The sequence below is a fragment of the Raphanus sativus genome, chromosome 5, assembly GCF_000801105.2.
Source record: "Raphanus sativus cultivar WK10039 chromosome 5, ASM80110v3, whole genome shotgun sequence".
NCBI classification, from domain to species: domain Eukaryota; kingdom Viridiplantae; phylum Streptophyta; class Magnoliopsida; order Brassicales; family Brassicaceae; genus Raphanus; species Raphanus sativus.
This window is the reverse complement of record NC_079515.1, coordinates 2529515-2543330: the sequence shown is the minus strand read 5'-3', so window position 1 is coordinate 2543330 and position 13816 is coordinate 2529515. Positions and strand designations below refer to the sequence as shown.

At 33.2% G+C, this 13816-nt stretch overlaps 1 protein-coding gene and 1 pseudogene across 1 annotated transcript; both read left to right on the top strand.

Annotated features, from left to right (window-relative positions):
* The first annotated feature begins 4176 nt into the window (after positions 1–4176).
* Positions 4177–7480, top strand: LOC108857490 (probable histone-arginine methyltransferase 1.3). The gene is made up of 15 exons (XM_018631479.2): positions 4177–4528; positions 4626–4685; positions 4779–4881; positions 4961–5092; positions 5199–5302; positions 5455–5553; positions 5638–5707; positions 5815–5911; positions 5996–6050; positions 6158–6241; positions 6354–6431; positions 6517–6620; positions 6714–6886; positions 6984–7141; positions 7223–7480. The coding sequence occupies exons 1-15, from the start codon at positions 4328–4330 to the stop codon at positions 7298–7300; spliced, it is 1596 nt and encodes a 531-aa protein (XP_018486981.2). The 5' UTR covers positions 4177–4327; the 3' UTR covers positions 7301–7480.
* A 570-nt stretch (positions 7481–8050) lies between these two features.
* Positions 8051–9160, top strand: LOC108857921 (ubiquitin-like-specific protease 1A; annotated as a pseudogene).
* The last annotated feature ends 4656 nt before the right edge of the window (positions 9161–13816 follow it).

Below are 13816 nucleotides of genomic sequence, written 5' to 3'. Positions count from 1 at the left end.
ATGCAAAGGAGGCACATGTGCGTATGAGTGATACAACTTTCTTTCCTTCTTCTTCTCAGTTATAAGCATATCGTTCTTTGACTGATTCTCATTGCTTTTACACTGATTCGAGCCTACAAAAGCTCTTTCTTTCTAACATATATTCTTTTTCTTTTCCAAAAGTTAGTGTAATTAAATAAGATTTCCATTATTTGGTGCATATCGTCTTAAGAATGGACAGCTCAGCTTTGTCTTGTGAACATATATGTTAACCAAAAATCATAGTAAATTCATGTAAATATATCATTTATATATCAATCTTCTTGCACACAATGATTCAATCAATCCTTTCACTGACAGCTTGATGTAAGCGCCATGTAAATTACTTAGCTACATTGTTCTGTGAAGGGATAACTTTTTCTTCCTTGGGAGGATACATCTTATTCATTCATGGGAATAGTTTATTGGACGTAAAAATAAACTCATTCGACGCCTAGATGTTAGTGTGTTAAAGTCCCACATTGTTTATAACAAAGTCATTCAAGTAATATATAATACACATGAACCAATTTACCTATTGTCTTAAGGTTTTGGGTTGAAAGCTCATAGTTATCATAGTATCATAGCGTGTTTCGATCGTGGGAGCATCTGTGGATGTAGTACCACAGAAAATTCATGCATCAGATGGTTATACCTGAGCGTGAGAGCCAATTCACCTATTACCTTAAGGTTTTGGGTTAAAAGCTCATAATTATCACAAGACGATCAGCTAGATGGTCTAACTCCGGTAGATTATTTGTTTACAATGATTCAATAGAGTTTTGTATATCATGAGATTACATCCTTTCGTTACATACAATAAATGTATGCGGAAGTAACCGATTTGAAGTGTTTTGGTTTATGTTCTGTATTTGTTATCCACAAATCATAGATTCATCCATTATATTTGCTAAAATACAAACCAGCAATTGATATATCATTTGTGCCTGCAATAACAACGTAAATAGAGAAAAACCACATAATAAACTCGACAGACGTAACGAATTATGATTATATTTATTGGAATCACATAGAAACACACATACACACGACGACAAAAAAGAAAAAAATTTCATCTGAACTACTACATCTAAAGAAGCTGAAGCTGAACAATAATAAAAGGAGGAGGTGATGGTGGATTCAGTCACGAGTCTCGTGGAACCTTCTGATGAAATCAGTGGATTTCCGGTTAATAGCTGGTTCGACGACATACCAATTATAGAAGTTGCCTTCACTATCTTCACCATACATCTCGTCGTCTGTTCCTGCCGGGTTTGCTCGCTGTCTTCTCCTCCACCATGCTTTGAAGCTGCCGAAGAAGCTAAACAAGAAACGCCAAGAGCCTCCCATGAATTATAATCCTATAGAGAGGAAAATACTTTAGAGATATAGATATGTATCTTGCTTGTATTTATCTAAAGATGCATATAAGCATGTGAAGGAACGTGAGTTCTGATGGTTTACGGTTCAAAACACAAGGTCTCTCTTTATAGAAGGCTGCCCAAGTAGGAATCCTAGAGGAACCATGCACGAAACACCCCCACCAACCAAAAAGATATAGCTTTTCACTTATAATATAATATACTTTAAAAAAAATTGAAGCTCAATACAGGCATTTGGAAAAAGGAATTTCCGTACTAAAATTTCTGATGAGTTATATAGGATATTTTGTATTTAAAACATTTCTCAAAAAAAAAACTTTGTATTTGAAGCTTTGTGACAAATTTAATTGCTACGGTAAATCTATTACATTTCCACGTTGATACTCACTATAAATACTGTACCGATACTAAAATATGTTTAGCAAAGAAAAAAAGAAGTTGATATGTATTTCTGAAAAGTAATGTTTATTCAGAAAACTAGTGGTTATACTCAAATTGAACAACATTGATTACCAGCGATTCTTCATCAATAAGAAATAAACCTAGCGATTTAACATTTTACCAAAAAAAAAACTAGTGAACTTTTTTTTTTTTGGTTTCGCAGAACTTGTTGATCTATGACATTCACATTTGAACCATACGAGTTCACATGACACACTTAAATGTTTTTTGCTCTTTGGTTCAAGTTCAAAATTTGTAGTTTGTGAGAACCGAAAGAACATGTGTAGTATTCAGGGATTGCATTTATAAAAAAATAAATCGTGATACCATTTGAATTTTAGAATCTCATGTTCAAAGAAAAGTGGCAAATGATATCAAAATACAATGTTTAATATTACATCAATATCGTTTGACGGGTAAAATGTATCAAGCTGATACTTTCTTTGTTTTAGACTTTTAGTGATAGAAATTATATTTATTTAAATACTAAAACGTAAAACTTTCTAAAAATGATATGGCATACTTTTTAATTTATATAAAACAGGAATTTCAAAAAAAAAGAAGCAATTTCAAATGACTATGACGGTTTAAGAAACTAGAGTGACTACAAAACTTCTCATACTAAATTCATTGATTACATGGTGAAAGTTAATATTGTAAAAGTTAACTAGATTAGGACCCGCCCTAAAGGGCGGAAATTGATTTGTCAAATTTCAATTAATAATATATGGTATATATAATATGTGTATATAATATTATATATATTTTGTGTAACATTTATATATATATACATATTAGACATATATATAATATTTTATTAAATATATATAAAATTTAATAGTGTTATAATTTGTGTTGTACTTGTTATTAGTTTGTATTTAATCTTCTTTTATTTTTAGTATAATAATTTGCCTTGTCACACCTTTTACCTTTTAACTTATACACATAGTTATGCATTTTTTCAAAAAAAAAAGTATACACATAGTCTCGTAAAATGTAATATATAAAAAACATATTTAAAAAATCTACTGACCATATGCCACCATTATTTGGTTGTTTGAACAAAAAAAAATCATGTTCTTGTATAACTGTGTATGTTGTGATATGATGTAGGTGAAGAGTAAATATATGGAAGTAAAGTTAGTGATACGAACATGAGCCTATGTTGGTCTATGCCACAATTATTTGGTTTTTGGAAGATCAATGAGCATAAGCATACACGGTCTTTGTATGCTTACGTTGTAAATGAGTCGGATATTTTTCTCTTATGTCTGGAATGATATAGAACTCGTTGATTTAAGAGTGATTTAGTTTTATATGATCTAATTAGGGATGGGCAAAAATTCCGAACCCGAAAAACCGAACCGAACCCGATCCAAAAAAGTAGCACCGAACCCGAACCAAAATTGATTAAATATCCGAACGAATTCAAAATTTCGGTATTTAAAGAACCGAAACCGAACCCGATCCGAACCGAAATATTTTGGGTACCCGAATGTATCCGAAATAAATTTATATACTTGAATATATATACCTTATTTTTATATATAATGTATATTAAAAATATATAAGATACCTTTTAATTTTCCAAAATACTCGAAAAATATATGCAAATAGTCAAAAGTAAATGTTTAAAATAGCTAAAATATACTGAAAACACCAAAATAGTTAAATATCTATTGATTCTTTATCCAAATATTCAAAGAAAACTAATTTATGTGTTAAATGAAGGTATTTTGGCATATATGTTATGAAAATTTATATGTAATATATTATCTTTCTTATAGATTTTGAAAATTTAAAGTATATAATAAATTTTGAAAATTTAAAAACATTTTAAATGGGTTATCCGAACCCGAACCGAACCCGTAAAAATCCGAACCGAACCCGAACCGAAATTTAAAAATATCCGAATGGGACTGAAATTTTTGACCCCGAAAACCCGAAACCCGAATAGACTGAACCGAAACCCGAATGGGTACCCGAACGCCCAGTCCTAGATCTAATTATATTAAGAGATTAACCAAAAATATTATAAAAGTGTTACTGGTTAGGTTTAACTAATCTATGTTGGTTAAGATTTGGTTTAATTTAAGTTGGTAGGTTGCATTGTATAGGAGACATCATATATTCTAGCAACAATTATGAAAGAGTCCAAAATTTAAATGAGAACTTCAAATAGTAGATAATCCCTAAATTAATAGATTAGATTAATAGAAGGTAATTGCAAGAGTTCCGGTTTAAATTGGATGATAACACGGTTTAAAAAACTTCCGGTTTAAATTGCAAGACTTGATTATCGCAATAAATTACAACACGACATCGTTTCTTCACTCTCTTTGGCGGCTCTCTCCCCCACTCACAGCTCTCGGAAGAAGCTCTCTCAGCACCTAAAAACCCTAAAGTTCTTAGCTTTCCTTGTACACACACATACACAGACACATCTCTACGGTTCAGCAGCCCCTCTTCTTGTTTGTTCCCCTGCAATGGAGGCCTCTCCTCTGAAAAAGCTCGAGCAGCTAGAGTTCTCTCTAGATTCCGTCACCGATCTCTCATCCCCTTCCGCCTCTTCGTCCTCCTCCTCTCCCGCCGTAGCTACGTTCTCGCGCGTCGATGGAGTCACTGAGCTCCGGTTTATCCGATCGGACTCCACCCATTGTTTCACTTTTGATCTCGCTTCGTCTCAGGTGAACTTTTTTGAAAGATTGAATTTTGGTGTAGACCGACCAAACCATATGCAATTTGATCTTTTATTGTATTGTTGTTTGTGTTTTGTTTTCACAGTTGTTCAAGTTGGGAACAGTTCAGTTCATATGTGTATCTAATGATAACAACTCAGAGGAGGTACTTAAAAAGTTACTTACTTTACTATACTTTTAATCCTTAAAGTGATAATGTGTTTGTTGTTCATTTATATTTTGTTGCATTTTGAAACAGGAATCACTCTCCCGAGGAGTTAATATAAAGTTTGGAAGTGAGAAGGATAGTAAGGAGTTTTGTGATTCGTTTGAGGAGTGGAGAAAGGATGGTCTTGTTCGAGGTATGCTTTTTGACTCCATAGTTCCAGTTGCTTTATTTGCCTACAGCATACTCCTTGACTTGTATTGTTACGTTTATAGGATCATCAACAGTTTCAGCTAATAAAAGCAAGTTCGACGATAAGATTGAGGCGTCTTCGGCCAAAATGTATTTCCATTACTATGGACAACTTCTACATCAGCAGAATATGCTACAAGACTATGTCAGGACAGGTAAAACTATATGTATTTGGTTTCCTCTGAACTGTTTCACTTATGTTTAGTTTATAGAATGTACTGTTTGACACAGGATGGCTCTCTCTCTTTCATGTCTTTTCAGGTACATATTATGCTGCGGTGATGGAGAACCGTTCAGATTTTGCTGGTCGTGTCGTGGTCGATGTGGGTGCTGGGAGTGGCATTTTGTCAATGTTTGCTGCCCAGGTATGCATTTTATTCAAGCCTAATTACAGAACTAAGGTTTTGCTATGCTGGAACCAATAGATTAAGATGACTTGTTTAATGACTTTTGTGCATTTTTGCTTCTGTCTCCTTCATACATGTCTAATAATACCTTGTTTTACTTCGTGAATTAGGCTGGTGCCAAGCATGTTTATGCTGTAGAAGCATCGGAAATGGCTGAATATGCACGTAAGCTGATCGCTGGAAACCCATTGTTCGCTGATCGGATCACAGTGAGACTTCTTATTCAGTTAGTTTTCTTTTTTGCTGTGTTGTGTGCATTTTCTGATGTTGTTGAAGCTGTGGCATAAATTTAGGTCATCAAGGGAAAAGTCGAGGATATCGAGTTGCCTGAGAAGGCGGATGTTTTGATCTCTGAACCGATGGGTAGGGGACTTTAGAATGTGTCTCTTTCTTTTATAGACATGCGAAACCTTAGTCAAGAAATTATATGTGGGAAACGTGATTGACATGTCTTATAATTTATATATCAGGCACCCTATTGGTCAACGAGAGAATGTTGGAGTCGTATGTAATTGCTAGGGATCGTTTCATGTCTCCGAATGGCAAAATGTTTCCCACTGTTGGAAGGTAAAAGTCAACCTTTGAGAGGCATTTTCTCTATATATCTATTATTGTTATGTGTTGATTCTCATGTTTGTTTAATCACTGTAGGATTCACATGGCACCTTTCTCGGATGAATTTTTGTTTACTGAAATGGCAAATAAGGTAAGGAATGCTACTATGTTGGAGATTTCTCTCTGCAACATATACATGTATTGCATGTTTAGTTTAATTCTTCAGGATTCAGTAATTAAGTTCCTTCCTCTATGCAGGCTTTGTTTTGGCAACAACAGAACTATTATGGTGTTGATTTGACACCTCTGTTTGGGTCAGCACACCAAGGTTATTTTTCTCAGGTACATGTGTTTACACACCAGCAAGTAGTAGTTTGTAACCGGTTCGTTGTATTTAGTTACTCTCTAACTATCATAACCAAGTACTAATGAGTCGTATTTTCGGATTGTACAGCCTGTGGTTGATGCATTTGATCCGAGGTTATTGGTAGCTCCCCCCATGTTTCATACGATTGATTTCACTCAGATGAAGGTATACTTACTCTACTTAGATCCCTTCCTTGCTGTTTTCTGACGGGTGCGGGTGAATAACTTTCAGTCTAATTTTCTTTTCACAGGAAGAAGACTTTTATGAGATCGATGTCCCGTTGAAGTTTACTGCTTCCATGTGTACTCGAGTACATGGACTTGCCTGCTGGTTTGACGTTCTCTTTGATGGGAGGTACTTTTGCTTCTTTTTTGGTCAAACCATATCATTTTTTCTAAATTTTCAATGCAGCTAAAAGTTTAGATTTCTTTACTCGGTTTCCAACAGCACGGTACAAAGATGGCTAACAACTGCACCTGGTGCACCTACAACGCACTGGTACCAAATCAGATGCGTTCTCGCGCAACCCATTTATGTGATGGCAGGTCAAGAGATCACTGGTAGACTTCATTTGATAGCCCACAGTGCTCAGAGTTACACAATAGATCTAACTCTATCAGGTCTAATTTTTACTTTCCCTGTGTTTTCTTTTGTCATTCAAAAGTATTATCAGGGAGCTTTCCGGTTTGCTAACATAAAATTTGGATTCTAAAACAGCTAAAATGTGGGGTCCGGGAGCAAGTCAAGGCGGAATCCTCCAATCATCGACATGCAAATTCGATCTGAAAGAACCTTATTATAGAATGTCTCAGCCACAAGCATACCCTGTTGCACAAGAACCACCATTACCACCACAACCGCAGCTAAATACTCAGGTAAAAAATGCTTTCAGCAGCTAAAATAGTTATAAAGTTTCTTTTTATGTGTACCAATATGTATATATACTATATGAGCAGGACATACAGATACAGAACGATGAATTCGAAGAAGAGTTATTACAAGAACCGCCACAGAAGGCGAGTACCCAGCTCTAAAGCTTAGATCATTGAATCTCAGTCATCTTTGGTTCCTTGCGAGTTTGGTATGGTTCTATTTTAAATGGTAGTAAGCACGAAACAGAATTTTATCATTCCCAATGCTTCCATGTAACAGTGTCTTTACCTTTGTGTTTTTTTTTCCACATGAATCAAGTTATCTATCCACATGATTTTTTACCTTGAAAGCATCAAAACCAGACGTGAACATTATTTATTTAGTGTACGGTTGGGGCTAACGAAATGGTGACCATGTTGGTGTTAGTTAATCTTAGTTGCTCTCAAGCATGAATCGTTAGTTGCTCTCAGTGAGAACATTGTCATCTCCAGAAACTTAGATTCTTGTGGATCAAAAACGTCCATAATCATCACTTGACTTGGTATCAGACACAGACATTAACGTTTTCATGTCCTCCTTCTACACAAGACAACGAGTGAGCTTCCTACCAACATCGCGTAGCATGCTTTGCCTTTCCCGTTTCCCTCAAAACAGCTCCAACGACAGCTCCTGCATCTGCTGAAAGAGTAGTCAACCTCGTATCAAGTCTTTGGTTTCGTTAAGAACAATATTCGGTTTGTTTCGGTATAGTTCAGTAATGATTATATTCTTTGGTTTTGAATAAATGTCCAACCATAACGACCCGGGTCGGGTTAGCCAAAGAATCTAGCGCCGGTTTTGACCCATTCAATTCTCGGGACTGATTTTGAATTATATCTTTAAGTTCACGGTCCTTGTTGTTTCACACCAACGCATGGTTTACCACACAAACTGGTTCAACTCCAGTTTCCCACCATCGTCAAGTCAAGTGCCATATGGCTCCAGGAAACTACCGTTACCCACAAGTGAAAACTCCTTTCCGGAGACAAGTCCACGCTCCTTCTCCAGTTACCAAGTTCGGTCTTTTCGCTTGGACAAGAGAGGTAGAGAGCAACCGTAGTAGCACAACAAGGAACTATAAAAGCTTAGAAAGGAACGCACTTGATTTGCCTTTGCGGCGCTATAATAGAACGGACAGAGAAGTGATTGATGTTGACGACGATGAGCTTCAATATGTTGAAGAGAAGGAGAGCTTGTTGGTGGATGCTGTGACTGATGTCTCCAGTTTTGAAGCGTACAGAAAGGCTCTCAAGAGTGCTGAGAAAAGGACTAGTGAACTGAAAGACAGAGGCTTTGGTGATGCTTTGAGAGAGAGGTGTCGTGGTTTGATTACAAGCTTGCGTTCCTTTCTCATACAAGATGAAGAAGAAACAGTAGTAGAGGTTTTTGTCTGTGTTTTCCCTTGATTTTTTTTTTATAGTTTTGTAGCTAAAGTTGTGCTTCGTGGTATCATTGTCCTTGATTGATTTTGCAGGATGTACGACGTGAACCATTTCAACCTCTTTCCAAGGAAGACGAGACAGCAGTCAAGCAAGCCTTATCAGCTAATAATGTTCAGTATGGTTTTTAGTCTTGCTTCTCCTGTTTACTTTGCTCTAATGAGTTCTTGTTATGTAATGCTATGAACGTCTTTCATTGCAGGAACATTTTGGTTACACATGAGAACTCAAATATTGACGTTACGGGGGGAAAACTGAGGTTGTCTTAAACCAGGTCAGTGGTTAAACGATGAGGTTAGTCACCGTATCTAAATCTCACCTGATTAAGAACCTCTTTGATTTTTAGTGAAAGCTTGGACTTTGTTCTATGTAGGTCATTAATCTTTATCTAGTATTGCTGAAAGAAAGGGAAGCTAGAGACCCAAACAAGTTTCTAAAATGTCATTTTTCAATACATTTTTCGTCACAAAAGTTATGAACCCATTCCTCATTGCATATGAATTTAAGGTTTTATCCCCTTTGTATTTGTTCGTGAATTCTTAACAAGAGGACTTAATCTTAGTTAGTTCATTCGGGGACGGGATACAACTACGGTGCAGTCGGAAGATGGACTTCGAGCACTAATATAAGATGATGGTCAAAAAGTTTAGAACCTCTACTGTTTTACAAGGGGTTAACCTAGAGATTTTAAATTTTTTCAAAAATATGAAATTCTGGTTTCAATGTATAATTTTTTTTTTTTAATTTTTTTTGTCGGTAATGGAAACATACTCAACTACACTCTGTAACCCAAAGTGGTAGCTTTTCATCCATATGGACAACAAATGATGAATGCTTTCAAGCACTGCGTGCAGGACGATCCGCCACTGAATTTTGTGTCCGCAGTATATAGATGATCTCCGAGCTGGTGAAACTTCTTTTCAAACTTTCAATATCTTCCAAATAAATTGCAAAAACTGGTCACTCTTCTGATCCAGAAACCATCTTTACCAATTGAGAACAATCCATCGCAAAAGTTAAATTATACTATCAAAGATTTGTCATGCATTCCATTCCCCAAATGAGGGCCTCTATCTCCGTGTGTAGTGGTGACTGACTAATCCGTGTATTCCTTGCTCCCATTAAACCACAGTGTACTATACCAGCCCTGTCCTAAATATTGTTCCTGATTTTTCCATGATCTATCTATAAAACACCATCTTCCTGGGATTCTGGTTGTTACTGTTGCTGGTCAAAGATGATGGTCAAAGAGTTTAGAACCTCTGTTGTCTTCGTTTCTCTAAATAATGAAGATTTTATAATGCTAATTCCACTAATTTAGGAAATATATGAAATTTTGGTAAACTAAATATTAAAAAATTAGAATGATTCCTAGGTTAGAATACATTAATTTAAATGTAGAATGTGGTTTGAAATTTTTAAACTGAAGTGAATAGTATAAACTTCAGTATATATAGGGCATTTACCGAAAACTCATTATTTTTGAAGCGGTAAACCCACGAATTTTGGAAAAATTTCAAAAATATGAAATCCGGTTTTAGTGTATTGTTTTATCGAGCACTAACATAAGATGATGGTCAAAGAGTTTAGAACCTCTGTTGTCTACGTTTCTCTAGATAATAAAGATTTTATAATGGTAATTCCAATATTCTAGGCACTGTATGAAATTTTACCAAAGTAAATATTAAAAAATTAGAATGATTCCTATATACCATGAAAGATAGTCTAGAATACATTAATTCAAATATCGAATGTGGTTTGAAATTTTTAAACAAAAGTGAAGAGTATAAACTTCAGTATATAGAGCATTTACCGAAAACTCATTATTTTAGAAGGAGTAATAACCCACGGATTTTGGAAAAAATTGAAAAATATGAAAATCTGGTTTTATTGTATAGTTTCATCGATCACTAACATAAGATGATGGTCAAAGAGTTTAGAACTTTTATTGTCTCCGTTTCTCTAGATAATGAAGATTTTATATTGCTAATTCCACTAATCTAGGCAGTATATGAAATTTTAGAAGGGGTTAACCCACAGATATTGGAAAATTTTCAAAAATATGAAAATTTGGTTTTGCTGTATAGATTTATCGAGCACTAACATAAGATGATGGTCAAAGAGTTTAGAACTTCTGTTGTCTCCGTTTCTCTAGATAATGAAGATTTTATAATGGTAATTCCACTATTTTAGGCAGTGTAAGAAATTTTACCAAACTAAATATTAAAAAATTAGAATGATTCCTATATACCATGAAAGATAGTCTAGAATACATTAATTCAAATGCCAGATGTGTTTTAAAATTTTTAAACAAAAGTGAAGAGTATAAACTTCAGTATATAGAGCATTTACCGAAAACTTATTATTTTAGAAGGGGTTAACCCACGGATTTTGGAAAAATTTCAAAAATATGAAAATCTGGTTTAGTGTACAGTTTCATCAAGAACTAACATAAGATTATGGTCAAAGAGTTTAGAACCTTTATTGTCTATGTTTCTCAAGATAATGAATAATTCTAATTCCACTAATCTAGGTAGTATATGAAATTTAGTAAACTAAATATTAAAAAATTAGAATGAATACTATATACCATGAAATATAGTTTAGAATACATTAATTCAAATGTTGAATGTGTTTGAAAATTTTGAACTAAAGTGAAGAGTATAAACTTCAATATATAAAGGATATACCGAAAACTCATTATTTAAGAAATGGTTAACCCACATATTTTGGAAAATTTTTCAAAAATTATGAAAATCTAGTTTTAGTGTATAGTTTCATCGAGCACTAACATAAGATGATGGTCAAAGAGTTTTGTCTCCATTTCTCTAGATAATGAAGATTTTATAATGCTAATTCCATTAATCTAGGTAGTATATTAAATTTTAGTAAAGTAAATATTAAAAAATTAGAATGTATCCTATATACAATGAAATATAGTTTAGAATACATTAATTCAAATGTAGAATGTGATTTGAAAATTATAAAACTAAAGTGAAGATTATAAACTTCAGTATATAGAGAATTTATCGAAAACTCATTATTTTAGAAGGGGTTAACCCACGGATTTTGGAAAAATTTCAAAAATATGAAAATCTGGTTTTAGTGTATAGTTTCATCGAGCACTAACATAAGATGATTGTCAAAGAGTTTAGAACCTCTGTTGTCTCCATTTCTTTAGATAATGAAGATTTTATGATGGTAATTCCACTAATCTAGATAGTATATGAAATTTAGTAAACTAAATATTAAAAAATAGAATCAATCCTATATACAATGAAATATAGTTTAAAATACATTAATTCAAATGTCGAATGTGTTTTGAAAATTTTAAACCAAAGTGAAGAGTATAAACTTCAGTATATAGAGGATATACCGAAAACTCATTATTTTAGAAGGAGTTAACACACGAATTCTGGAAAAATTTCAAAAAATATGAAAATCTGGTTTTATGTATAGTTTTATCGAGCACTAACATAAAATGATGGTCAAAGAGTTTAGAACCTCTCTTGTTCCGTTTATCTAGATAATGAAAATTTTATAATGGTAATTCCACTATTCCTAGGCAGAGTATGAAATTTTACCAAACAAATATTAAAAAATTAGAATGATTTCTATATACCATGAAAGATAGTCTAGAATACATTAATTCAAATATCGAATATGGTTTAACATTTTTAAACAAAAGTGAAGAATATAAACTTCACTATATAGAGCATTTACCGAAAACTCATTATTTTAGAAAGGTCAACCCACGGATTTTGGAAAAATTTCAAAAATATGAAAATCTGTTTTAGTGTATAGCGTTATCGAGCACTAACATAAGATGATGGTCAAAGAGTTTAGACCCTCTGTTGTCGCCGTTTCTCTAGATAATGAAGATTTATAATGGTAATTCCACTATTCTATGCAGTGTATGAAATTTTACCAAATAAATATTAATAAATTAGAATGACTCCTATATACCATGAAAGATATTCTAGAATACATTAATTCAAAATCGAATGTGGTTTGAAATTTTTTAACAAAAGTGAAGAATATAAACTTTACTATATAGAGCATTTACCGAAAACTCATTATTTTAGAAAGGTCAACCCACGGATTTTGGAAAATTTTAAAAATATGAAAATCTGGTTTTAAGTGTATATTTTTGTCGAGCACTAACATAAGATGATGGTCAAAGAGTTTAGAACCTCTGTTGTCTCCGTTTCTCTAGATAAGAAAATTTTATTTAATGCTAATTCCACTACTAGGCAATATATAAATTTTAGTAAACTAAATATTAAAAAATTAGAATGATTCCTATATACCATGAAAGATAGTCTAGAATACATTAATTCAATGTCTAATGTGGTTTGAAAATTTAAACAAAGTGAAGAGCATAAACTTCAGTATATAGAGCATTTACCGAAAACTCATTATTTTAGAAAGGGTTAACCCACGGATTTTGGAAAATTTTCAAAAAAATTGAAAATCTGGTTTTATTCTATGTTTCATCGAGCACTAACATAAGATGATGGTCAAAGAGTTTAAAACCTCTGTTGTCGCCGTTTCTCTAGATAATGAAGATTTTATAATGATAATTCCAATAATCTAGGCAGTATATGAAATTTTAGTAAACTAAATAATAAAAATTAGAATGAACCCTATATAATATGAAAGATAGTTTAGAATACATTAATTAAAATATCGAATGTGGTTTGAATTTTTTAAACAAAAGTGCAGAGTATAAACTTCAGTATATAGAGCATTTACCGAAAAATCATTATTTTAGAAGTGGTTAACCCACGGATTTTGAAAAAATTCAAAAATATGAAAATCTGGTTTTAGTGTATAGTTTCATCAGCACTAACATAAGATGATGGCCAGAGAGTTTAGAACCTCTGTTGTCTCCGTTTCTCTAGATAATGAAGATTTTTATAATGGTAATTCCACTAATTCTAGGCAGTGTATGAAATTTTACCAAACTAAATATTAAAAAATTAGAATGATTCCTATATACCATGAAAGATAGTCTAGAATACATTAATCAAATGTCTAATGTGGTTTGAAATTTTTAAACAAAAGTGAAGAGTATAAACTTCAGTATATATGGCATTTACCGAAAACTCATTATTTAGAAGGGTAACAACCCACATATTTTGGAAAATTTTCAAATATGAAAATCTGGTTTTAGTGTATAGTTTCATCGAGCACTAA

Bases quoted from the DNA above. Each gene is read 5' to 3' on its own strand.
- LOC108857490 (XM_018631479.2), top strand. From the start codon at position 4,328: ATGGAGGCCTCTCCTCTGAAAAAGCTCGAGCAGCTAGAGTTCTCTCTA. The intron at 5,093-5,198 runs GTAAAACTATAT...ATGTCTTTTCAG, and splicing joins ACAAGACTATGTCAGGACAG to GTACATATTATGCTGCGGTG. The intron at 6,432-6,516 runs GTATACTTACTC...TTCTTTTCACAG, and splicing joins TTGATTTCACTCAGATGAAG to GAAGAAGACTTTTATGAGAT.